Source organism: Pleurodeles waltl, chromosome 5, assembly GCF_031143425.1.
Source record: "Pleurodeles waltl isolate 20211129_DDA chromosome 5, aPleWal1.hap1.20221129, whole genome shotgun sequence".
Taxonomy (NCBI): Eukaryota; Metazoa; Chordata; class Amphibia; order Caudata; family Salamandridae; genus Pleurodeles; species Pleurodeles waltl.
The window spans coordinates 979,139,958-979,166,984 of record NC_090444.1 but is presented as its reverse complement, the minus strand read 5'-3'; the positions used below and the strand labels follow the sequence as shown (position 1 = coordinate 979,166,984).

Here is a 27,027-nt window from a genome sequence, read left to right as displayed (position 1 = left end):
AACCAGATATGGGACAGTTTTATTATGTTACTTGTTTTTAACAGTCCCAACACAAGTTAGAGCAAAAATGTGTGTAATTGCTTGAGTTATAATTGAATAAAAATATTCAGTACTATCTGTTGTTGATAAGGTACAAAATCCTAAAGGACCGAGAACGTAAAAAGAAAAAAGGGAAGCTGGAAAACATATGAAAGAAAAAAAAATGGAAATGGGGTTATATACCTCAAGGGACCTGGCAAAAACAACTGTCCGTACTCCGGGACAGGGATTGACAGTGTCATCACTAGTGGCCCCACCCCAGAGTCACAGACTGTATGCAGATACAATACTTCCAGTTCCCCTGTAAATCACAGTGCTGGTGTTGCCACCTTATATCTTGTTGCTGGCTGACTCTGTCCCTAAAATTGTATTGTATGTCCAGGGGAATCTGTGCTACTCCCAGGTAACCACACGGAACTCACTAAATCGGTATACGTAACAGACCGCCGTCCTTATTTAAGAGAACACATTTTGCACAGTAAAAACATAAATAGGTTCTAGTAGAGGGAACACATTCGTCATCTTTTTGTAGAAGAGAAATATGCGCTTTGTGAGTCAGTAAATGATTTGATTTTTCTCTACCCCGTTACATGATGAAAAGTGATTTAATTAGAGGATTTCGCCTGTCCCATTCCTGGGATAGAAAACTATCAAAAACCCTTTGCGGCTTTGACAGTACCTGGAATCCAGTTTTTTGATCCACCCTAAAGTAATCTCCATCTAGACACAAAATTAGTTCAGTTTGATCATACAGTTATGAGCTTAAAAGGAAATGTTTTCATAGTTTACTGGACTAGACAGAGTATCGAAATATTTTGATCAAATAGAACTGAAGCAGTAAGACACATTTTTGGTCTTACTTGTGTTGAGGATATTTTAATGTAATAAAATTGTTCCACAATAGGACCTTTGAAAGTCCTGATCAATTTGAGGAAGTAAAAGACGGGGTAGTGAGATTGAAACCCGGACCAAATGGCTACACCACCATGTTTTTGAAGTACTTTGAGCGACACCATTCTGGCCCAGATGTTTAACCGTATTGCTAAGATGGGATGTCTAATCCTCTCTGTTTTGAATGCAGCCATGTCTGTAATTCACAAATCAGGCAGATGCCGGTGATGTAGAGTAGTGTGGCTGGTAAACATAGACACCAAACTATTCACAGAGATTTTGATGACTTGAACGGAGCCTTGAATACAGTCTGCAGAGGAACCATAACAAACAGGATTTATGATGGTGCAATAACATACAGACAGTAAGAAGCAGGGTCTGCATCCAGTGAAGAATGTGGAGAATGAACAGATGACAAGGACCAATCTATTGTTGCTTTCCCCAGATTATGAAAAAGCCTTTGATAGCACCAACCGAGGCTTCCTAGATAGAGACCTTCGGAAGATGTACTTGCCTCTCATTTGTGTGTACGTGACATGGCTCAAAACCAAAATGCCATCAAAGCCCATGTCTCCATTTCCTTCTGGCAGTTAAAGCTGAAAAACCCATGCCTGCAAACCTTTAGAAAGTAGGTTTCCAATCGCCTGTACCAACTGTACCTAGTGAGATGCTGGGTGGAGGAGACAGCTGAAGCATTCTGGGTATTTAGGTGAGGTCGGACAGCCAAGGTCCCATGTCTGTCTTTGTCATCTTATATTCAGATTTAAGGGAGAGTCTGTCCAACTGTTGGAAGTGACAAATGTTTCATCCTATGCCAGCACAAGAGTTTCCTCGAAAAAGAAACGAAGTACAGATTTTTATCAAATATTCTCCTTTGTAACCTTTGCACCTATTGACCTTAGGCTCTCACGTAGTGCAGGCAAGGTTTCCTACACTGGACCTATGATTGTTCAAGGGCAGATAATCCTGTAATCTGCATAAAAAGACCAACAAACACACACAATTACATACCCTAGTGGTGGTGGCTGGCTGTGAGGGCATTTGGTCAGTGCCCCTCTAGTCCTGGGTGGGAAGAGGATGAAATAAAGTGACAGACTGCTCTTGTTAAATCTGACTGCAGAGCCTGGCATCAGATGCGCCACAGAGTAATAATTCTATAAACATACACTGGGCATACGAGATTTGGTGACTTCAGAGGCCCCCTAGTAACCCACACTCAGAGTGGGTCTGGGAGGAAGCAGTGAGGACAGTCCGACTCTGTGAAAAGCAGCTGTTGCAGTTTTCCAGGACTCCGAGTGGGGAGTCCGCTCAGAAAGAGCCCTCATATGAACTGAGCCAAGCGTCTAGATGCTGAAGACTGCACAGTAATCGTGCTGGAGTTTCTCAGGTGTGGCTCCTTCCACTGAACCTCGCTTGCCTTTGATTTTTTGTCCCTGCCTTACCCCCGAAGCATTCCCCCAATTTATGAAGCTCCATGGCCTCCTAAGGGCTGGGGAGCAGACAGCTGCTAACAGCGTTCCGTACCTGAGGAGGTCTAGCACCACTGAATGAACATTGCTTGCAGTGACCCTCACCATCCTCCTCTCTACAGGAGACCCACAGCGCACTCCTCCCGCAGATTGGTTGCTAGGTTATTATAGCGAGACCTGGGTGAAAACCTTTAGCTATACTCCTAATGATGTGTTAGATATACTTTCCAGGATATCCTAGGCACTGAATGCAGTTTGTGTGGGGCAGGCGTCTGGGATTGCTTGTGCTGGCTATTGTGTATGAGACACATCAAGTCAGTGAGATTATAGGCACTCTGCACTGAGAAACATTAGCTGATATTCTTTTCAAACTCCAGTGTGTGTCCCTGTGAGCCCTCTCGTCTGAAAGAAATTATTTAGCAATGCTCGAGAATCTGTAGATTATTAGTCAATTTATGTGATTATTGTGCTGCAGAGTTCACCCTGTTTTTTCAACATTTTAAGGAGGACGCCACATCCCTCAAAATATAGAATCTTGCGTCTCTCGCACAGCTTTTAAGTCCTACCCCCACTTTAAAATTTAACCAGACACCTCTGACACACACAACTCACTTCCACACAGGCTGTCGCACATCACGATTCAGAGCACCCGCTCCAATGACGTACTCTCCTAGCCCAGGCCCTTACCTTTTCCTCCCACCCCTTTATATTTTCATTCCACCCTATACCTTTCCATCCCACCCCCTTACCTTCCCATCCCACCCCCTTAACTTTCCATCCCACCCCTTACATTTCCACCTTCGACCTCCATTATAAACCTAGAAAAAGATACTTAGCCACGGATCGATTGCAGGAAACATCGCAAACCTACAGCACTTTGTTGTACATGAGAAGTACAGCTGCTCCATCCCAGATAGCCTGTAGGTACTCATTAATAACAGTTAGAGTTGGGATACCTGCACTCCTTGCTAAAGGAAAAGGATACCCTTCTACTGGTTGAAGAATTAAAACATTGTTGAAAGGATTGAGGGAAGATTGATGTGCAATGCATTTAGTAATTTACATAGATGACAGTTGACTTGCAGTTTTATTGTACTAGAGTGAGAAATTACCCCATGTGGAGTATAAATGAAGCAACACATTTCTTCCTTTTTAAACATTCGTTACGGAAACGTTACTTTAGAGGCGTACGTGGCAAGTCATAGTTCATCGAGAGGGCATATATGGTTTGGTTATTTAAGTAAAATACTAATTCTTTTCCCAGAGTAAGACGTTAAAAAAGTTTGCCTGGAGGTCACAGAAAGGCTAAATTCATTTGTTTCTAATTTCCAAGAGTAGAAATCGGCCCACTGGGGCTTCAGGGCGTGGAGACTACACGTACTTAAACCAATATACAGAACCTTTGCTCATATTACTGTGCGGCCTGAAATGTTGAAAAAACATTAAAACGCCAATGTGTTGGGTGCCGACGACCAACAGACAGCAATACCAATAAATACGAATATACTGCATTTTAGATTAAAATAATATGAATCTTTAAACCTTACTTAACTTCAAGCACAGTTATTTCTAACATTTCCCCTTTTTCATATTTCTAATGCTCCTCTTTGTTTGGGAAGGAGTTGCTTCAAGGGAACAATCGGCTTCGAGGCCTAAAAACCTTAATCGTATTATGGTAGGCCTGGTCGGCACTGCAAAACACACATTTCTTACTACTCACATGACAAATAACACTTTCAAAGTAGCTAATACTCCCATCTGGTTTGCAGTCACTTTGGTAAGTGGTGTGAATGGATATTGTTTTTATTGTTGTTCATAATTTTCTGTTATGATCAGATCAAGATTATGCTCACTCCATCAGATCTGTAAGCCATATAATGTATGTATTTTAAAGGAGAGTCGAAACTTAACATGTTGTTTGCTGTTAGAAATGCTAATGAAAAATGCCTAAAACACGAGAATTGTGTGACTTTAATTGTGAAACTATCCAAGAGGGCCTCCTTAAAAATCCTTTGAACATCTTTACAAGTTGTTTTATTAAATATTGATTGGTCAACCACCAATTTGCGGCACTTTAGGTTGACATTGGTCCGTAAACAGAAACTGTGTTAAATGTTTTGTTCTTTTAGAATGTTGAATTTGAGAGACAATAATATTAAAGAATATATTCAACAATGCCAACATACGAGTTTTCCAGCCTGGAGATTTCTGATGTGTGTTTCGAATATACGATGGAACAACACATGCTGGAACCACGCAGTCGGAACAACACCTGTGTTGTTACCACGAATGCCTTAACCACGAATGCCTTTACAACGATTTTTCGTTGTAAAGGCATGCCTGGTAAAGACGTGTGGCAAGGCATGCGTGGTTCCAGCATGCGACCCCTGCCCCTAAAACAAACCTACCCCATCCCCCCACTCCAACCCCCAAAAATACAACTACCGCAAACCCCCCACCCATAAAACCACCCGCCCCTAAAAACTAAAACTACCCCAACCCCACCCTTAAAACTAAACTATCTCAACTTCCACCCCTAAAAACGAAAACTAACCCCACCCGCTCCTAAAACTACCCCGCCACTTAAACAAAACTACACCGACTGCTCACCCCTAAAACTACCCTTACCCGCCCCCAAAACTAAAATTACCCTGACTCCCGCCCCTAAAACTACTGCGACCCCGCACCCTGCAGCTAAAAACTAAACTACCCCTGACCACCCACCCCTGCCTCTAAAACTACCCCAACCCCCCATTCTCGCCCCTAAAAAAGTAAAACTATCCAGACCCCCCCGACCCAAAAACTAAAATTACCCCGACCCCCGCCCCCTAAAACTACCCCTGCCCCAGCCCCACTTACCTGACCTCATCCTCCCTTTTTCTTTGCCTTTACCACGCATGTGTTGTTCAGCACATGCATGGTTAAGGCAGAGAAAAAGAGAGTTGTTGTTCACATAAGCGTGGTTCTGCTTTCGTGAACAACGCAGTTGTTGTTCCAGAGTCGTGGTTCAAGCTGTTTCCCGTGTGTTTCTTTTTTGTTAGTGCATGTGGGATGGTTCCATGAATTTGTGGTTAGGTTTTGTATACAGATTTTTATTTTAGTTTTTTATCCATTCGCAAAGTTTTTAAAAGATTAAAAGAGAGAACATTTGGAAAACATCACAAGACCAGCTTAAGCAAGACTAATTTCATATCTTGTGGCGAAGAGAGATGCTTCTAACTAAGGTGTTATATCACATGCTTCAAGGAATCATTTGACACTTTAGGAAGCTGCGCAGAAGTGAAAAGTATGAGTACCCATTGCACAGTTTTAAATGTGTCATTTTGAGCTTCGAGCTGGAAAAGCGCAATTAAGAATTAACTCAGGAAAGGTAGTAAGAGCAATTTTGTTGTATAGCCGCCAACAGTTTGATATTCACCTTAATTGAACATGTTAGGAAATTGTAAAACCAAGGCAGAATGAGGATATTTATCCGTTTTGTGGTGTGTTTTAAATGAAATTATGAAATGTACGAAAAGTTGCCTTCTATGTGCTTGATCGTACGTGTGTTACTAGTACGCTGAAAGAATTTTTTTTACACTTTACTAATTTTGCTCTGAACCTGATCCGCGTGCTTTCATGACAGGTTGTTTGTTTTTACTGTGGCCGAGCCTAACTTTGACGATAGTGTTTTAATTAGAGAAGATTCAAGTGTGTGATGCAGTCAGGTCGTGCTTTCATTACCTTATATAAGAACCTTACAAGTTCTGTTGCCGTGCAGTATTTCCCCTGGATTATGTCCAAAGTGCTGAATTTGGCTGTGTAAATCCACAGCTGATGGAGAGGGTGTACTGCCAAGAAAACAAGACATTTTGCCTGAGGTCCAGTTTCATGGCGTAGAGTGTCAGGATGGTCTCAAATCAGTCTCCTAAAGTGCCATTTTGTGTAGACTGGCAGCAAATCTGTGACTAGGAAAAGAGAGGTAGCTTTTTCCGTGATGAAGGGGTATATTTCTTGGAAATTATGTAAAAAGAGACCCAGTACATTTCAGTGGTGTCCTTTGAAGGTAAGAAAAGGAATAAAATTGAAAGGCCAAACAAATTATGGAAGGGAACTCCAACGCCTGACGTAGGATAATGATACAGATTTCTTGATAAGGGGTAACTCTGTCTGAAAGGAGCCCAAGCTGCTTGAGGTAATAGGATAGAAAAGAATTCTTTCTGTAAAGAAGTAAAAAAAAAAAACAGACAGCAATCAGTCAGAGCAGATCAGGCTTCAATTTAGCTTTGACTATGCTACTGGCTCACGAGGGAGAGCTCCACTTTCTTCATGCGCACCCCTTTGGAACAGCAGTTCTCCTAGACCGTAAAACTAGACTCAAATAATGGACCAACATCTAAACCTCTTCAAAGATGCAAAAAAGCCACTGCTTTCAGATGTGAAACAATTCTTCCAGCATCAGGCTGACTGGGATCACAAGAAAGCTCAGTTACATAATTTTTCATCAAAGGAACAGAAAATAATCCGACCCTCTCATATACGCTTCACTCATTCCAAGGATTGGCAAAGATTCTGAACAGTTGTGCGTCTTACTTACAACCTCAGGCCCTCAACTAATCATTCGTTTATCTGGGAGGAGTATTTGTGGTGGACAGCTGAAGAGGGCAACATACACCTAGCCAATTTGCATGCATTTGAAATTCATTTCACACCTGCTATTCTCTTTCCTTACCATTCAGACCGCCATGCTGGACAGCCTAAATAAACATGTGACATCTATGCAGTGTTGCCCAAATAATCTCTAACAATCCCTAAGGCAGGCTACTCATTGTGAATGAAAATACACCACCTCCCTCTCCAGCACTCAACTGTGAACCATGTTCTGCCTAAACACCATTCATTCCAAAATTAAAATATATTCACATTTAAGTAGCATTTCTAAGTTAGAACCTTCAGCGTGACTAAAATAACCTTGGGGTCACCCTACATATACAGTTGGCCCCTTTATTAGACACACATAACACAAATACATGGCCTATTCACTCTTGTGGCGGAAATGGAACACCACCACAGTGTAGAGTTTGGCTGAATATAGTGCTGTGTCTTATTCAGTCCTCCTTTATTTCATTCTGGAGATCTCAATTATCCCATCTGCTCCTCATAAAAAGAGAAGATGGAAAAGCTTCAAATACTTAGGCCTTTTGTAAGCTCCACTGATAAAAGACAAGGGTACATTTTATATGTGGTCCGAGTCGCAAGAAGATGTGAACATTGTTTTGCGCTGCTATCCTATCATGGCAAGGCTACAAGGTCTTAGCAAACATTAGGTTGACAGTGAGTCGGGTGAGGATTAATTTGGAGGTTCTGGAACATCTGTGGTATGGGGGTATAAAGCTGATGGGTATAACATTGCCCTAGCCCTGGTTATAAAGTAGTCTAAGCTTCAGCCTTGTTAGGTTTGTTGTGAATTACCTAATTGCAAGTAAATCTGGTATCCTGACTTTCTTTTTGGTCCCAACACCTACAAAATCCTTGATGCATCCCAAAATTGACCCTTAGGCCCAACACAAGGCTCTGAAGTTAAGTGGGGAGCTAGAAGTATAACTCTTGGTGATACGACACAAGATTACTATCATTATCCTGGACTATGCACAGTGAGCGATGGTGGCAGCATACGATTTTCTTATAATTTTCTGTGGGCTGGCCTTTTTTCCGTACTGAGAACTGAACATGATGCCTACCAACCTGCTTGCGTGAAGTTAAGCTCGCTTTGTGTCATGCCAGGAAACTGCGCTGACATTCATGTGCTTGTTTTGAGTTTGTGTTGTGTGTCTGGTGCCTTTCGCAGGACCTTATTCTGTTTATAAGTGTATGTATGCTGTAGACAAGTTTGATTCATTTTGGATTGCTTTTGGCTCTGAATTAGCACAAGTTGGAGGTGTTCATACCTACTCCCCAAACAGTGGAAGTTAATTGCCAGCAGTCCTGAACTGGAGTGCAGCGCCAGACAAAGGCATGTGGCGGGATGGAGACGGGTCCACCCTTATGAATTCAGTGTGACCTATTTAACAGGGAGTGGTGCTGATAAATCTTTCCTAAGCCCTGCTATTTAGGTAGTTGTTGGGGAATGGGGACGAGTCCTCAGATTCAGTTGCTAGTGGGAGATAAGATTCTAAATCAGGCATGGGTCTTTTGTCTTTCTGTGAGCGGCCCATCCAGGAAAGCTGAAGACAGCCAGGTGCAAAGCTTTACATTCATTGTGCTCATCATTATCTGCTGTGAGAGCCATCACCTAACCCAAAGGATTTTCCACCCTGCAGAAGGAAGATGAAGTTCTGAAAAGGAACCATGTTAAAGCAGCTTCTGAAATGTATACAATGGATTCAATTCCCTGTCTGAGAACTCCCATTTGGTTCCACTTCTAAGCTGTTTTACGGACCAAGGACAGTGGTACTCAGCAGAGTACTCAAAGAGAGTTTAACCCGTCGTATAGCTGGCTAATTCAGTACTCCTCCCAAGCTCTAATAAACTCACCAGCTTAATTTCAGAAAAAACACTCGAGCCCTCCCCGTCCCTATACAGGAAGTCCCAGATTTGTAAATATTTAAAAAAAAATCCTTATGGGTCAGTTCAAACCTCGACCGGAGCTCCTCAAAGGAGACTATACTACCATTAACAAAGAAGTCCCCCTATCTTTTAACCACAGCCCTTTCCCAGCCCGCCATATACGGGTCCCTAAAAATCCCTGGGAGCATATTGTTCAGAGAAAGTGGAGTATAAAAATGTAGCCAACCCATCCCTAACTTTTAACGTAAAGCTGTCCAAATCTTGTGGGCTGCCGCCAATGTCTTAGACCGAGCCTTCTTATAATAACTGGGTTCAGTGTGCCACAACAAACACCCCTGAGCCTCATTACTTACCAACAACTCACAGGTAGATGGAACTGCCTTTCCGCACTGCCGATCTTCACCCTCCCCCCACTCTGCTTCCCCCCCCATTCTCCACTAGAGGGAGCATGATATATAGAGCTGCCGTATTATAATAAAGCTTAAAATTTGGCAACGCCTACCCCTCTCTTTCCCTAGGCAAAGTTAAATACTTTAAAGATCTCCAAACTTTACGCTAAACTCACAAAAATCTCCCCACCAAACTATCTAGGTCTTTTAACCAGCCTTGTCTGATTTCTAGGGAGATAGCTCTAAGTAGATACAACATTTTGGGCAGAAAAGTCACTTTTGCAACATTACTGCAACTGACAATAGTTAAATGCAGGTTATTAATGCCCTGAAAATCCTGCTTCGCTTTACGGAGGGCCAGAGCTAGGTTGATCTCTACAAGCCTATTGAGATTCACCGTGATAGTGACACCCAGATATGTGGCCTTCTCTAACACCCTAGGATCCTGAAGTTGCAAATGTTAATTGATCACGACTTGAGTTTTATCCTGGTTAAACAAGTATCCTTCAACCCTACCAAAAACTGCTGCTTTTGGCTCAATGTCCTCCAGTGCTGGGTCAGGATGCGGAGTTACCACCACAATATCATCTGCACAAACCAAACCATTGTATCCCCTCCCAATGAGCGTACCTGCGTTATAGAGATATTGGAATCCAGCTTCCGAAGCAATAGATCTCTATATAGGGCAAAAAATAACAGAGAGCAAGAACATTCCTGTCTGGTTCCCCTCTGGATCTGCAGCGGGCCAGACTGCCCGCTCAGAACTTGGACCCTGGCCGTAGGGTTATACTAGTATAAGGCTTTTACCGCTTTTATAAAACCCTGGCCGAATCTGCTCTTTCCTCATTGTTAACCATAAAAAACGTCAAGATACCCCGTTGAACGCCTTCTCTGTATCCAACAAAATGAATGCTAATTGTCCCCCTATGACACCTGCACGGTTAAACAACATAATCGCTCGACGGATATGGTCCATAGTCCCACGCCCAGGGATGAAACCATGTTGCCACGGTGAGACAAGTTTACCAATAACTTGACTAAGTCGGGAGACGAGAATTTTCGAATATAGTTTGGCATCACTAATTATAAATGTAATAGGCTGGCGTGACCCCATCACCTTAGGAGGCTTCCCCTTTTTAAGGAAAATTACCATGGTAGTCGTAGACCAGGATCCTGGCGCAATATGTTCAGACTGAACCCAGAGAAACAACTCAACCATACATTTCCTAAGCAGGGGGAAGAACGTCTTATAAAACTCAGGGGGGATCCTGTCTGTAACAGTAGCTTTCCCAGAGGCCAGAACTTTTAGGGCAAACTCTATTTCCTCATCTGACACCGGGGCATTCAGGAATCCCCTGTCTTCCCGAGAGAGACAATTCAACGAGGATCTCTTCAGGTGTTGCCAACTATTCGTACTCCTTGCCTCATCTAATTTGGGCTTATAAAGTCTCTTGTTAAATTCACGGAAATCCTCTCTGACCCCAGCCCAATCCTCAACCAACCTGCCCGGCATCTCCCTGATTTCATCAGTCTCTCCCTGAGACTCCTTCTGTTAAGAACGAATTGCTATCACATGCCCAACCTGCTCGCTATATTTGTGACATTCCTGTCTCTATGCCAAAAAGTTGCCAGCAGCTTGCTGTGAAGGCACATCACATATTGCCCCCTATGCCAATCCCACAGCCGCCTGCGCCTTTCCCAAATCCTCATCTGACTTTGCTGTGATTAACTGGATCTCTGCCCTTTCCAAGTCTTCATACAGTTTTTTAAGCCTCAACCCCTACTTCTTTTGCTTTTGAGGCTAAAACTAATTGTCTCACCCCTAAACGCAGGTTTAAAAGTGTCCCAGACCACTGACGGCAAAGCAGTTCCTTATTTAATATTGAAGAATTCCTGGATCCACTCATTCATATGCAAGACATATTCTGCGTCCAGCAATAGTGCTGTTTTAAATGTCCAACTAACAGGCGGTGGACCTAGGAACCCTATTGAAAACTCGAGAAGCATCTGGTTATGATCCCATGTTACCCTTGGATATTTCTCAATCTGACATCCTTATGACAGACAGCAGGAGGTTAAAAAAAAAAGTTGAGTCAAACATGTTTCAGGTGCAGCTCTGAATAATAAGTATAGCCAGGGTCGGCTGGCATGATCTGTGGCCAGGCGTCAATCAGTTCATGGTCAGTGATCAACTGACCCAGAGAACAAAAAACCTTAGGTTTATGATCCTTGTACCCTCCAACTCTGTTCACCAGTTGGCCCACTGCTATGTCCAGATTAAGATCTCCTGCAATGATAATTGGAGTTGGCCACTGTGCTAACTCCCTGTCTGTCAGTCAAACATGCTGTATCATCCAAAATCGAGCTGGAAACTGAACAGATAGTGAGAAAACACCCAAAGTTCCTAAGTTCTGTGATAATCCACCTCTAAGTATGTCTGCAAACTACACCTAAAACCAGAAAGTTGATGTTGCGCCAAAATGGCCACCCACCAAGTTCGGGCCCTCTGGGTCGTGCCTACCACCAGTGAAAAAACCCCAGAATAAAGCAAATTTCTTCTAGACCCTTCTATGTGGGTCTCCTGCAGGCAGATAATATCTGCTCACAAGAACTTAGGATCCAAGGCTTCCTTAAGTCTCTAGTTACCATTGTTCAAGCCACCGATATTAACTGTTGCAATATGTAATTGTGCCATATCCACAATTATGGAAAACCTCCCCCCGAACTTCATCTAATTTGTTCACATCAGTGGTACATAGAGCACCAATTCTTTCTCCCCCAATCACATGTTCGCTGATCTCCTCTCGTGCTGACCCCCAAACCATCATCGCACCAACCACCACCACTCCCCCTGCTTTAGCCCCCGCCACACCAAACCTCCCTACAACCCCCCAAGCCCAGAACCCCTGATCCCCCATCCCACTCCTCTGCTCCCCACCCTCCGCCTTCTGAGGCAGTAGGGCCTGAACAACCTGAGCAATGCCTCCCATCCTACCCCCTCCGCGGCGTCTCGACCCCCACCAATATGTCTTCTCATTGTAGAGGCGGTTAAACACAGCCACCCATCCTTCTCATAACTCAACCATAACAACAGCAGGTAGACACCCCACCTTGGATAGCAAATGAGAGAGATACATAGGTTACATAAACAATGAGTAAATCATACAAAGGGGAATCCAAAAGCCTACTCACAAAAAATAAAAATTGAAAATCTTAAATCCAATGAAAAAATCCAGTCAGCAATGGGAAAGACACTGCTCTTCCGATTTTCCTTACACCCCCTCTCCCCCCATCTCTTTTAAGAGTTCTTTTGCCTTGTGTTCTGAAATAAAATACCTGATTTGGTCCTTAATGATCACTTTTTATTGAGCAGAATTAACCAAATAGGCTTCACCACCGGCATCTTGAAATGGTCTTATTAATTGTCTTAACTACTACCTCCTTTCCACTGTAACTTGGCAAAAGTCAGGCCTAATGAAAAAAGTTTGGCTATCAAAAGTATGCTTCGCCTTTGGCCAGGATTTTTCAAAGATCGCTTGTCTGAGCAAAAAAAAGCCAAAATATACAAGAATTGCTGTTGGTCTGGGGTTGGAGTTATTTTCTTGTCTCCAGAGTATCAATGGAAATCGACGCACCACCGGAACCTCGAGTTCCCAATTCCATGTGGACAACTCTGAGAAGGCCTCCTTGAGAAGAGGCAGCATATATTCCCGGATGTCGTTGCCATCCACCCCCTCTGCAATTCTCAGGAATCTCAAATTGTTAAAGCGCTGTCTATTCTCAAACTCTTTCAACTTCCACATGATGTCTGTCAAATGGGTATCATGTGCCTCTGTCTGCCCCTTGAGTGCCCCCAGATCCACTTCCACTGTGGCCATTCTATCTTCAGTGGTGTAGATCCGCTCCCCAATCTCAGAACACATTCTGTTGAACTTACGATCCTCCCCTTGCAGCTGTTTTATAGCATTTTGAACTCTGCGGTTCTCTGTAGGACTTCCTCCTGCAGTTGCTTGATGGAGCAGTAGATGAGACCCACCGTAGGCTCAAGGAGCCCAGATCCCTCTGTATATATCGACCGCATGGCTGAATAATCCCATTTCAGAGAGCGTGGGGGGTGCATACCCTTTCCTTCCCTTTTGTTCGTTAACCTAGAAATACCCTTCTTTTTCCTCCTAGATCACTTGTCTCCCCCCCTCCAGGCCTACAGAGGCTCCCTCGACCAGATTACCTGAGTCCTCTGAAGTGCCGTTCAAGCTATGACCAGACCTGGTGGGCTGAGAGCAGGATACATCACTTAGGGCAACATCAGACATTTCTGACTCCTCTGTAAGTGAGAAGAATTTATCAGCATGCTCCACTGGATCCACCATCCCCTGTTCATTTACCGCCATTCTAGCCTCTCGACTGGCCTGCTTAATCACTTGACCAACCTGTCATAGTCCTGTCAAACCATTGTGGGAGTGCTGAGATAACCCAACAGCCACAACACTTGACCCCCACCCGGGCCCAGGGTGTCCATGCTACCCCGGGGTACCTCGTGGGATTAATTGCAGGGGCTAACCATACGCTCCATTATACATGCAGGATCGTGTAATGTACTTGAAGGAGGCCCATGTGTTTCCAGGGAGCTTTGCAAAACATGGTCATGTGCAGTACTAGACAAATCTTTGGGGTTGACTACCATGTCCAATTTAGAGTTCATCCCCCCAGGCAGCAGGTTTGCCTTTTCTGATGATCCATAGTTTGTGTCCTGCTGCAGAACACCATCCCCTAAGGCTTCCTGAGAGGACCTATATCTGTGGTAGAGACAGCATTGAAAAACCCAGCAATTGAGGACTGGGACTTACAGCATCAATTTGTCGGGCAGTTTCTTCACTATGGCCCCCGGGGCATCAGAACAGGTCCCCTCCTTGGCTCCTCCAACTTCCAAGGCATCACTGCTACTCTCTAAAGCATGCGTGCTGACCCCCTCCCCTGCCCTCATCCCCCCTTTGTGCCCATAAGCAACTGAGACAGTTGAAGCCTTGCCTCCTCAGTTGCGGACTAAACATGCTCCTTTTGGTGGCATACCCACAACCAGAGAGAACACAATCTGAAAATTCACAGCCCTCCGGACTTCCTTGTTTCCGCTTCAGGAAGCTAGACCGCTGACTGACTTCTGGTCCCGAAAAGCAAAGCAGTGGACAGATTGATTCACAGCCTGCAGCCGGCTCACTCCGCTCCTGAGGGCATAGACCAGAAAGTTCAATGTTACCTGGTCACCATATGCTGATGCAGTAAGTTTCCAGATTGAGTCTCCCAACCCATTGCCCATATTACTGAGCCTCCCTCGCTCCTTACTCCCTGGCTCCATGCACACTGCACTTTAGCACCTGCAAATCACAGATACTAACGAGCAGTGGGGGTAAGCGGCCGCTCGAAACACCTACGCAGTCGCCAGCTTGCCTCGTCTCGTAACCACACCTCTTATGGAGTACTCAAAGAGATGTGGTGATCCATTGCTGGTATCACTGATGCAACAAAGTCTGAATTTTATTAACACCTCTAGGGGTCAATGAAGATCCCTGAAAATTGGGGGGCTGTAATTCAAGTCAAGAACAACTTTATTTGCTGTATTTCTGAGGCTTAAAAGTTAAAAGAACAGGGCAAACAGCATACAAAAACAAATACATCTCACGAGAACTGCAATCATATTAGGATAATGCAAACATTTTCACAGGTTTACACTTTTTCTTACTTTTAGTATTTGCCAGATAAAAGATGCAACCATACAACAAATAAGGGGGGCTGTGGAGTTGCTGAAGGAATAAAAAAGCAGATCTACATCGACAAAATAAAAGGTTTTTAAGAATAGGCAATAAAATCTTTCTCATGGGAATTTGATAAAAATAACAACAAAACATAATGTGTAAAGTCGTCTGAACTGACTCCTCTTCGCAGGGACAGAAGCTCTAATCAGAGAAAGAAAAACATTTAGTAGGGACACCAACCAACAAAAGTGAAAGGTTAAGACGGAACCTAGTGAGAACAAAACGATGTTGTCTATTTAAGATGAAAGAAAGGTATAGCTGGAAGCCATCCCGCATATGGACCAAGTCATAAGAACACACAGTAGGATTTTGAAAGTCAAGCACATCTCTAGACGGAATGGCCTTAGCATAAAATAACTGTTTAAAGTTTCCATTACCAATAGAAAGGCAAGGCTCCGGTGTGTCAAATAGGTCTGGCCAGCCATTCGCAGCACAGGTTAGTTTAATGTATGCAAACCACGGGATAGATGATACAAAATGTAGCCTAAGCCAGTCCTTAATAATCAGTTTATTTAATGAGGTCTCCTCCCTAACTGAAATGGAATGCCACAGTGAAAAGGGGGAGGGAGGATCTTATTCTGTACTCTAAATAAGGAATGCCCAATTTGGCATGACAATTAGAATTTGCACAACTGATTGGGACAGCCACTAAAGTTTTCAGGAAGTTATTTTCCACTTGTTGCAATGCTTTTGCGTTGGTCATACCCCAAATGCCTGCCCCATGTGTTGCAATTGCCACCCATTTACTAGTATAATTCACAGATAACTCTTAATGGTTTTGTTTCCAATTTTTTTACAAAACGGTGAAGGCCATTACTTTCTCAAATAGAGCTTTCCTGTTTATAGGCACTGGTTTCCAGTTGTATTTCACATCAAATAAAACTCCTAAATAAGAGAAAGATGTGGTTGACGATAGCTTGGTGTTATTAACAAAATGGGACGATTTCCTGGGCAGTTTAGGACAACACACCATAGTGAAAGTTTTACTCTCATTCATCTTCAAATCTAGCTGATTCATAAAATCCATACAAATATTTGGAGCCCTCTCCCTGTTCTGCTCATGGTAGTGGCATCATCTGCATACAATAAAAAGAGCAGTGAAATTGCCACACTAAAAGGGGCATTCTTCAGTCTAACTTTAAAAATAACTCTATACCCTATTGATAAAAAGGGAGAATAAAAATGGGGCTAAAACCCCACCTTGTCTCACCCCACTACGGATCAAAAATGTGTTGGTGCATTCTCCATCTTTACTTGAACGAACACAGGCGGATGCCCCCTTATAGAGTTTTCCTATGAAGGATATGATGCCCTGGTCAACTTCAATCTCACTCATAATTATCCAGAACTTTGAATGAATGACACAGTCAAAAGCTGCTACCAAATCCTTAAATCACATGTACAGGGGCCCCTTTTTGACAACTGTATATTTGCCTACGACTAAACTGAGGTTTAGGAATTGGTCAGCAGTGGCCAAACCCTTCTTAAAGCCATATTGGGTATCAGTCAGGATGTCATTCTCCGACACTCAATCCTCCAACCTATGTAATTAGATAAGGCCCATAATGTTTGCTGTTGCCGCCAAAAGAGAAATAGATCTATAATTATTAGGGTGTGCTTTGTTCCCCTTTTTTCCAAATAGGGCTGATCACAGATCTGTTACATGTGGGTGGAGTGGGACTACCATGCCTACAGCATTTGGAAACGTTAGTTAACAGTGGGGTCTAGAATCATATTTATCGAAGAAAACATCGAGCAGGACACCGTCTGGTCTGGGAGCTTTACCCTTGCTTTCGACCAGTGCCCAGGGTACCTGAAAGAACTCATTTAGGGGTAAGCTAGTAACCTCCATTTCGCTTCTAAGTGATTAGCAGTCTGGTCATCTTTGGTGGGTAAATGCCTGTTATAAATATGATCAAAGTTTCCAATCCAGATATCAGAGGGAATATGGGCGGCAATAGAAACATTGGATGATTCACTGAAAAAAGGGGCATTAACCACCTTCCAAAAAGCAGCACTATCTTTTTGTAAACTGGCACTATGGAGAGAGGCCCTGGCTTCGTCCTTAAACTGCTTTTTCCTGGCAGCTAGGCATGATTTATAAAATGATTACATTTCCTTTTCCCAGTGATTTGTTAAACTGTGGAATTAAATACTTCTTTAAGAAGTAGCAGGGTGTTCTCCAGGAGACCAGGTAGGACTGTGTTGCTGGAGTCTGCTCTGAAGATGATGAATGCTTGATCATCAATCTTTAAAGCTTACTGGAGAGCTTTTGCTTTATTCCTTTTAGCTGGTACACATGGGAATTACCAACATGGTGTATCTTATTAATATGTGGTTTCAATGAAAGAGTGCTATCACAGGCTTATGGTCAGCTTTATGCTGGGTGTTAGAAAATGGCCCTATTTGAAGAGTCACCCCAAGCTTTTTGCCTATATCCTCCTGTTTTTCTGACCTTGTTTTTGTTGCCTTTAGGACGCTGTGCACTGTACCACTGCTAACCACTGCTAAAGTGCTTGTGCTCCCTCGCTAAAACATGTTTTGATTGTTATATACCTAATTGGCATATTTAATTTACTGTTAAGTCCCTCGTAAAGTGGTATACCAGGGCCTGTAAATTATATGCTACTAATGGGCTTGCAGCACCGATTGTGCCACCCACTGAAGTAGCCCTTCAAACAGGTCTCAGGCCTGCCACTGCAGAACCTGTGTTTGTAGTTGACTGCCACATTGACTTGGCATTTAAAACCCCTTGCCAAGCATTAGACTCCCCATTTATTATATATATGTCACCCCTAAGGTAGGCCCTAGGTAGCCCATTGAGCAGAGTGCTATGTAACTAAAAGGTAGGAAATTTACTTTTAAGTTTTACGCTTCCTTGTAGCGAAAAACATCTACATTTGTTTTCCACTACTGTGAGGCCTACTCCTCTCATAGGTTATCATTGGGAATTCCTTAATACACTTTTAAACTTTAATTCCTGATTAGAAAGGACTACATGTATTATGTTTCATATCTTTTGAATGGTAATGATAAATCTTCTTTACTGGTAAAGTCAGATTTAACCTTATCATTTTAGAAATGCCATTTTTAGAAAGTGGGTCTTTTTCTGCTGTTACAGCTCTGTGTGCCTGCAGCCTGTCTCCAGTACACATCTGGGTTTGGTGACAGCTCCACTTTGTGCCTTCCATCTAGACAGCCACAAACACAGAAAGATTAGGTGTGTCAGAGTGCTCATCTGCATTCATCTGCATTCTGGTGTCTCTTTCTGGGCAGGAAGTGGGGGAGGGGATGTAATACCTAAATAGGCAGTGTTTGTTCCCACACAAAGGGCTAATTACCCCATACTGATCGTCTGGAGCCAGGGCTGAGGAAGAAAGGATACTTTTCCACGTCAAAGTCCCTTGGTACTTCAGAGACCCATTTGGTTATAAGTACTGAGTCTCTGACCCAACAAAATCAGCCACTTCTGGACCTGCAACTGGACTCTATCAGAAGAACTGCTGTGCATCCTAAAGGACTGTCACTCTGCTGGACTCCTTTTCTGCTGTGCTACCCTGCTGCCTGCTGTTCTCTGACCTTGCTGAGGGAGAGCTGGACTCTGCGCCTTCTGAACCAATGCATCGCCAACACTGCGTGAGGAAAATCAACGCATCTCGTGCTCACGACCGGGATCAAGGTACTCTGTTCCCTAGCCTTCGTGGCTCGTGTACCCGACCGCGCTCTGTCGAAGTCTGCTTGAACTGTTGACTGTGCCCTGGTCCAGCTTGACTGCAGGTAACCTCTAAAGCACTACTTGCTTCTAAGCGCTATAACTCATTTTGTTCTTTTAAAATTCATAGCTCAACTTCTACTTATTGGATTTTCGTTGTTTTGGTCGTGATGTATTTATAAAATTGTCTATTTTTCTGACCTAGCGTGGTCTTTTTGTGGTGTTATAATTGTGTTACTGTGTGTGTTGCACAAGTACTTTACACAGTGCTTCTTTAGATATGCCTGACTGCTCTGTGCCTAGCTACTAAAAGGGTCAGCACAGGCTATCTTTTAGTGTGTATCTGATTTACCCTGACCATAGTGTTGGTCCCTACATGGACAGGGTGCATATCCCTGCCAACTGGAGACCCCATTTCTAACACTGGGTATTAGGGATGCTTCCAGTGAGTGCATGGCTTAACTGTACCCTTCATGAGTCCTATACAGTGTATATCTCCTAATTCTTGCAGGTTCAGAGTTGACGTTTTATACCTAAAACTAGAGTATTGCAGTGGTAATTTCTAGCATGCAGAGTTCTATTGATGAAAAGTTCACAGCTGGATACAAGCATTCCTAATAATTTGGTGCAGTTGTTGTATCTGCACTCTCTGAACGTTCTCCATGATTGTGAAAGGTCAGACTCATGTCGGACCTGTGACCAGAAAGGCTGGCGGGACAAAGGGAAAATTGCTCTGTAAGGGTCAAAAGGATAGGTAAGAGTTGATGATAAGTCATGCTTGTGCCTTTTTGGAAGTCAGGAGGTCAGAGGCAATACTTGTCCACATGTTAGACATGTACTCAAGTTAAATTGAAATAGACAGACAAAAGCTCTTTTTCTGCATTGTGGGCAGGAAGCGGCATAACTAGTCTGGTGATAGACTTGTGACTTTTAAAGTCTTTATCCCTACTTGAGACTCTATTGCTGTTTGAAAGTTTCTACACAATTATCTTTGCTTGTTTGCGACTAGAGCTGGGCAGGATGATTCATTAGTGAGTGAATCCTGCGAAATCTGGCCTTTTTTGTGTTTGCCCACCGAACTGTATTGAACAAAATCACATCTGTATCTGCTCTGGGAGTAAAGGGAAAAAAAATCAGGTGGATTTTTTGACTGAACAAAAAAGAGAAAGTCTAGGGAGCTATTTTTTGCCCACAATGTTTCTGGTTGGTCCTTAACTGCCAAATAGAATCATCCTCACCATGTACCCTCTTTATAAATCGAAACGGTCATGTATTAGGACTATTCTCATTGCTAGCAGCCAGTGGTATTGGCCCATTTGTGAACTACCTTCAGATCTTAAATGGGCGGTCATATTGTGGTGATCGCTGAACCCCAACAAAATTACTGAATGCAGTTTACCCCTTCTGTCAGTCGAGAAAGCAAGAGACTGATTGTTCAGGATTGGCAGGCGGGGCTGGGGTAGACTTACATGGGGTTGCTTACAGGCTCACGACTCCAAATTTGCTCGACAGCAGCAATACATGATTGTCAAGTCAAATGCTTGCTTTGATGAGTAAAGGAATATTTATATATGACTACGAAATAAAATATGAAATTCACAAACAATACAGATTCTTAGGGTCCGGCCTCTGGTATTTTATAAGCAAGTCCCCGAGTCGCACTCCCCTGTACCTAGTGGTAGTGGTTATTCTCCATTAACTATTGGTAACAATTACGGTATGCCCACTAGTAGTCTGAGTCTCAGGAGTCCCACTCTGACTTTCGATTAAAGTCAAAAGTGTTCCAGTGTCACAGCTATCTGACAAGCAAGTTCCCACGGAGCCTTCTGGCCTCAAAATCAGCGTTAGCCGCACCAGCAGGATTGGAGCAACCGGGGTCTCTGAACTCGCCTCCTTTGAGGGTGCTGGAGCTGCAGCAGCTGCCTCCGGTAAGTTGTTGGCACATGGCCCTGGAGTGCTGTGGTCAGGTGTGCTCAAGTTCCTCAGACGTGGTCCTGCAGCATCTGGGGGTTCAAGTTGCTCCTTCAATGCTTGGTAAGTTCTTTGGGATCCTTACCACAAAAGGTGTTGGGAGGATGCAAGAACCTTGGTGCTGGTCCTCAGTCACAGCTTGGTTCACCATGGTTTCCTCCTTCCTTCGTCAATGGTCTCGACCAGAGCATGCTTTTTGCTGTGTCCTTGTGCCCACCAAGCATACATTGTCACAGTTCCTCCTCTGCACATAGGCTACGGCCCGATCGGCACAGCAGCAAACTTCCCAGCAGCCCCAGCTGGCATAGGAGGCTGCTGACTTCATAAAGCACAGGCTATGTCCTGATGTGTGCTTCAACAGTCTTCATGGCTTCCCCACTTGGCATAAGGGGTCACTGAATTAATGCTGCACATGAGTGATGACCCGTTAGTGCATCAGTGGTCATGGCTCACTTCATGGCAGCACCCCTGTAACATACGGTAGATCGATGACTTTTTCCTGCTCACTGGCAATGGGCCCCATTGGTGCAGCAGCCGTGTTCTCAGATATCGCTGTGGAGGTCCACTTTCCAGGATCCCTCCATTGGACCTCGCTCTCTCCAACACTCACCTCTCCTTCACAGGGCACACTGGTCTTGGCAAGCATGCAGATAATCTATGCTCCAAGGGTAGGTGGTCTTGGATTCTTGGGTGATGTCCACTCACCTGCTAGGAAAATAGCATGCTTTGGCCCCCAGTACTGGTCTGTGACGGGCCGGCCGGAACCAGCCCGCACACAAAGCCGACTTGTGCTGACGCTGCCTGTGGTGTTCAGGAACACCACAGGGCGGGCACCATTGAGGGACGAGGTTCAGGCACGACGCGGGAAGGAGGAGGAACAAAAAGGTCGGCATCGGCAGAGCAAGGGGTGGAGGAGAACGACGAGGAGAAGGACGGAGACGAGGAACGACGAGGAGGCAGTGAAGAAGACCGAGAGGGAGACGAGGAGGAGAAACGGGGCCAGAGTAACTCAGAGAGTGGCTTCTCCCCAGCCGGGGAGAAGAGGACGACGAAGCGGCAGACGGAGGTCTGAAAACCGCGGTGACCCTGGGAGGCGGAATTCAGAATCCTGCCACGCTTCTGAAGAAGCGTGGCATAGCCAGGTGCGTGACCACACCATATTGAAGGAAGGGAGGACGGGAGGAGCGGATACGGGGAAACGAGGGGGTTGTGGGCAGAGGGTGGTAAAGGAATGGGAAACAGGAGGCGAGCACTGGGTTTTGTTTTGATTTAAGGTATCACTGGTGGGGAAAAGGGCCTTTGGAGAAAACGCACATAGGAGAAGGCCCCAGCGTCATAGACCCACAGTCAATAAAGAAGAAAAGCAAATATAACAACAGACTAAAGGGCCACAGAAGCACGGTAGCAGGAAGACAGGAGGAAAATAAGGAAAGCTACGGGCAGGAAGGGAAAGAAAAGAGGAGACCAACAGACCAGGAAAGAACAGAGTGTAAGAAAGGACAGAGACCAAGAAAAGACAGAAAAGCAGTAAGAAGAGTGAAATTTAGAGACAGATAGATAAGGAGAAAAACCCAGCTAGTGAAACCAATCACTTACTGACATTTTTCTTCTTATATCCACATGCGCTTCCCGGGAGACCAAAGAAAAGAACCAAGAAGAAGTATAAGATCCAGGGAACTGAGTACAAATCCATCAGAAAACGACAAGAAGTACAAAGAGAAAAACAAAGTCACAATTCAAAATAATTCTCAATAAAAATCACCTACCTTCTTGACGTCAGAACTCTGTGTTATTATTGTCCCTTGGCCTACCACATGGTCAAAGGCAGAAGTCTTGCAGGACTTCTCCTTTTCGCACAGCACGACTGGCTGCTGAACAGTTGACAGTTTTTGGGGTCTCAGGCCCCCCTTCTTATAGTCCATTTCCAGACACCAAATGTGATTTAGGGTCTGTATCTTTGAAGTTTGTTAGTGATCTTCTTCCTTTTGAAATGCTGTCTACTCTGTTCTCCTTTACTCCAAATCCCATAGCCCCACAACACAGGCCATGGGAATGACTGGAGGTTCATATTAACCACAGTGATATTTGAATCAAAAGATTACCCCAGGACCTCTGGCCCATTCTTTATGATTCTCTTATCAGCCCATTCTCCTTCCTGAGATATGCTCAAGCCCCTTCCAAGTAAACTCCCTCTGAATTAAAGAGCACCCTTTTAAGTGTTTCGAAGAGCCTGGCTCTCACTTCCTCCAGTGAGCCCACACACAACAGGAATGCAGCAATACACAAATCTTTCTGGGGTTAGTCCTCTACCTCTTCTCCTTATGTTCATCCAGTCAGTCATGAGTCTCCTAAAATGGAACCCAGAGACTTACATGTATTGTATCTTTCACTGGAAACAAATACACCCAGCACATGCATATAATTGACACACACTACATAGCACTTCCTATCCATGTATTTTACCATTCACAGGCACAGCATATGTATACCATACACGTACTGTGCAGCACTACACATAAAGCGCATGTAGGCCAAGGGTGAGTTGATCACAGAGCAGCAGAGCTTTAAAGAAGTGAGCCTGTAGGACTCACTCCAGTGACACAGGTAAAAAGGACCTGTTCAATCCTACTGATCACTACACTGTATGCCACCACCACCCCGCTCGTGCTGCCTAACTCCTGAAAAAGACAATAGTCTTTCACCACTATAAGGTAGCACTTTGAGCATCCCTCCCAGTCCAAAAGGACCACAATCCCTGAGACAGGCCTATATGCATGATCCGTTTTTGCCCATGACAACAAAAACTAGCACTCAGGTTGGGGGTGCACGTCCATCACCATGTGAAGGACCTTTCTGTCTCAACAAAATAAAACTATCTGTGTTTGACTTGCCGACTATGTAATTCCAACTTTTTAGATATTTTCTGCTTGTGCAACTCCCTTGGAGTGTGTGTGAGGTTTTCTGCTTCTAGAAAATGTTCTCTGCCGTTGTGAGACTGACTCTAAAAGTTTTTTTGCTGGGCTACATTCCACCTTTTTACGGTTGTGTATGTGAATTTTTCCCTGTGTCAGATTCTCAGTGGTAGGATTACATGTATGAATGTTTGTGCATGTGTGTGTTTGTTTGGGAGGACAAGTCTTTCCTAGAATGATATGTGTTCAGCACAAACTGGAATAGACTGGTGAGCCATACTAAACGTTCGGTAGCTAATATCTCTATATAATGCATCTCAAGCAGTAATCAGAAAGCTTCTAGGACCGCATACTGTAGCAAAATGTTCCCGCTGTGTATTTATTGTATAAAGTGATTAACAAAGCCTGACCCAAAAACTGCAGACGTTTTCTGTGCTTTGTCCCTCCTCCACACTTGACTCCCATGGAAGGAACTGCTTGTCGGTATTATTAGGGATCTTCTGTTGAAGACTTATCTGTATATCATAAGGGATTAACTGAATACTCTGCTTTGTTGTTAGTTCAGACATTATATATTTATGGGGTGTCATCTCTCATCATCCATTGGTCTGTTGTGTCATTTACATTTTTCTTCTGCCAAAAAAGCATACATCATGGGATAGTGGGGGAACGAACTTCAGCCACTGGCTAACTACTTTGAGAGGGACAAGATTCTTTACTTTATCGAGGAGCACATACAAACACAAAGTAGTTCCTTTCGTTGCCATGGACTACTACGACATTGTGTACTTTTTGAGATCAACAAATAGGTTTGTCTTTATCAATTTTTTATATTGAAAAGAGCTAAGCAGATCCCACCAACACCAAAGTTTACAAAAACCATAACAAAACGAGCATTAGGAAAGCCAATAGGCTAGCAGGCCTACTGTTTTGCCAACACTTATAGCATGTGTGTTTTAGTTTTAGCAGTAACAGAGGGATGTCCATCAGCTGTCGGTAGCCTGTTGTTCACCTTTCTGTCACTATCACAGTCCATGGTGCTTTTGGTGATCTTCTGTTTTCTTGCCTCCTTGGTCTAACTAATTTCTTTGAATGAAGATGCAGCCCAGGACTGGCAATGCATGTCCCTAGAATGTCCGGCTTGCCAAACACGTCAACTTTGTAAATTGTTTTATTGCATCCTTACTGTGTGCATGTGTACCACATTACTTTTACAGAGGTGACATGCATGGTAGTATATTGGCTCATGATAAATGTGTTTGAATTCCATTAGACTTCAGACCTCATCGTAGTGAAATATCTAATTTAGGTTGAGAGCAACATTGCCACATTAAAGTTAAAAAAGAATCATTATTAAATCACACCAAAAATGAGCAACTATGGAAAATTCAAGATTTTTAGGTAACCATATACATCTTCTTTGTGACTGACTGATCACCTGCTTGATGGCAATGAATTACCACTGTTTATATCTATATCCACAGAGGATGAAGACGAAGAATATGGCTCGGCTTTTCAGCCTCCACCTGCAGTTCATCCATCGTCTTCCACATATGTACCTGGCAACATGCCATCGGGTAGTTTCACCGGAATACAGATCCCACCTGGTGCCCATGCACCAGCCAACACTCCAGCTGAGGTGCCACATAACACAGGTACGGAATTGAATCCTTGAGAAATGTTTTCTACTTAATCAGATTGTCAAGAACAAATAAAATGCATTGTATCACTGACTAAGATGCCATGTTCGGTAGCTTAATGGAGGCAGTTAGCACATTTTACCCTGTTTCTCCCCTATGGATATTGATGACTTATTATATAATAAGGAAAATCAAGTGTGAATCTCACAATCCATACCAGTTACTTCCTTCGACTCCACTGGTCACCAGTCAGCATCTTCTAAATCTGGTATACTCGCGGATGATCTAGGCAGTCTTCTCCAAGTCTGTTTTTTTTACTGTAAGCAGTAATATGCAAATAGTCTTCCATTTAATGCCACTTTCCCTCAATACAGTTCGTTGGAGAAATTAGCACAGCCAGACTGGATAAGTCCTCCACAACCTTCAGTAAATATGGAGCCCTATGTGATTGGGGGAGTAAGTGCTTCTCATTGCTCGTCATCTTACTGGATGCTTAACTCGTGGGATTAGTTGACCAGGGCCATGGGAGAAAGATTGCAGCTTGTGTCCTGTTGGAATGTAAAACATCCCACTAAAATGCATAGATCACACTTCCTTAGTGTTATAATGACAATTGAGCAGCAAGTCTTGCTCTTTCTTAGCCATATATTGAATTTCACTTGACTAGGTAGCCATGAGCACCCATACTCTTCAGAGACCTTGCATGAGGTCAGTCATGCCATGTTATTGCACTGCTAATTCTATTTTTACAGCTTGCATGCACTAAAAAGGCCTTTTTAGACTCGACCGCAACACATTTGCTAACGATTTCCCAGAGGAATTGAAGAATGCTTTCATGTGTTTCCTGAAGTTAGGTTTGTTTTTTTGGAACAGGAAGAGCTTTCCATAGTAAGGGGAGCGTTGCAGAAAAAAACATGGTCCACCTTATCAGTCTTCGTGAGTTTTTATAGAGATTCAGTAGCAGAGTGGAAGTAGATCCAAAGATCTTAGCTGACGTGTAGTGTATGACATAGAAGCAAAGAAGAACACAACTAAGAAACTTCAGGATTCAGATATAATATTTTAAAGTCTGTAAGCTTTACAACGGGTTGACAGTGAAGAGATTAAAGTTTAGTTGAAATACGACACTTTTTCACCACCTTTGAATTAGCTTTACTCTTAGTAACTAAATATTGCCACCACCTTTGAAATAGCTTTACTCTTAGTAACGAAATATTGGCAAAGTAAGAAGGAAGAGTGAGATTTATTTTGTGGATGGTTAATTTAAAAAGACAGACTACCTATTACAAAGAAGCGGGTTGACTGCTTCTATCAATCCCCGAATGAACTAGGGCTTCCCTGCTGACAGCTGTAGGTCAGTAAAGCTGGTGTTACTATCTACCATCCATAACTCCAACTGAACCGGAGGTAGTCAAAAAGATGATCTGCTTTAAATGCTTTGTGAATGCAAGATGGGTTTTGTTTCTTTTTTTTGGAGTATATTAGTATGGAATGGGAAAATGGGACATTTTACTTCACAGAAAGGTCTACATGTATGTAACAGCAATCAGCAACAAAAGGCCCGAGTTCCAGTGCAGTCCCCATGGATCTCTACCAAAGCCTGGACCTCTAGTGCTTACATATGTCTTGAATAAATGTTTGAATACCT

General features: G+C 43.5%; 1 protein-coding gene across 1 annotated transcript in view; it reads left to right on the top strand.

The window, feature by feature from the left end:
• VTA1 (vesicle trafficking 1) overlaps positions 1-27,027 on the top strand; it is a 307,826-nt gene that overhangs the window by 228,182 nt on the left and 52,617 nt on the right. Inside the window, exon 6 of the mRNA XM_069235133.1 lies at positions 25,224-25,394. Within this exon, the coding sequence (XP_069091234.1) occupies positions 25,224-25,394 (171 nt within the window). The remainder of the gene's footprint in view (positions 1-25,223; positions 25,395-27,027) is intronic.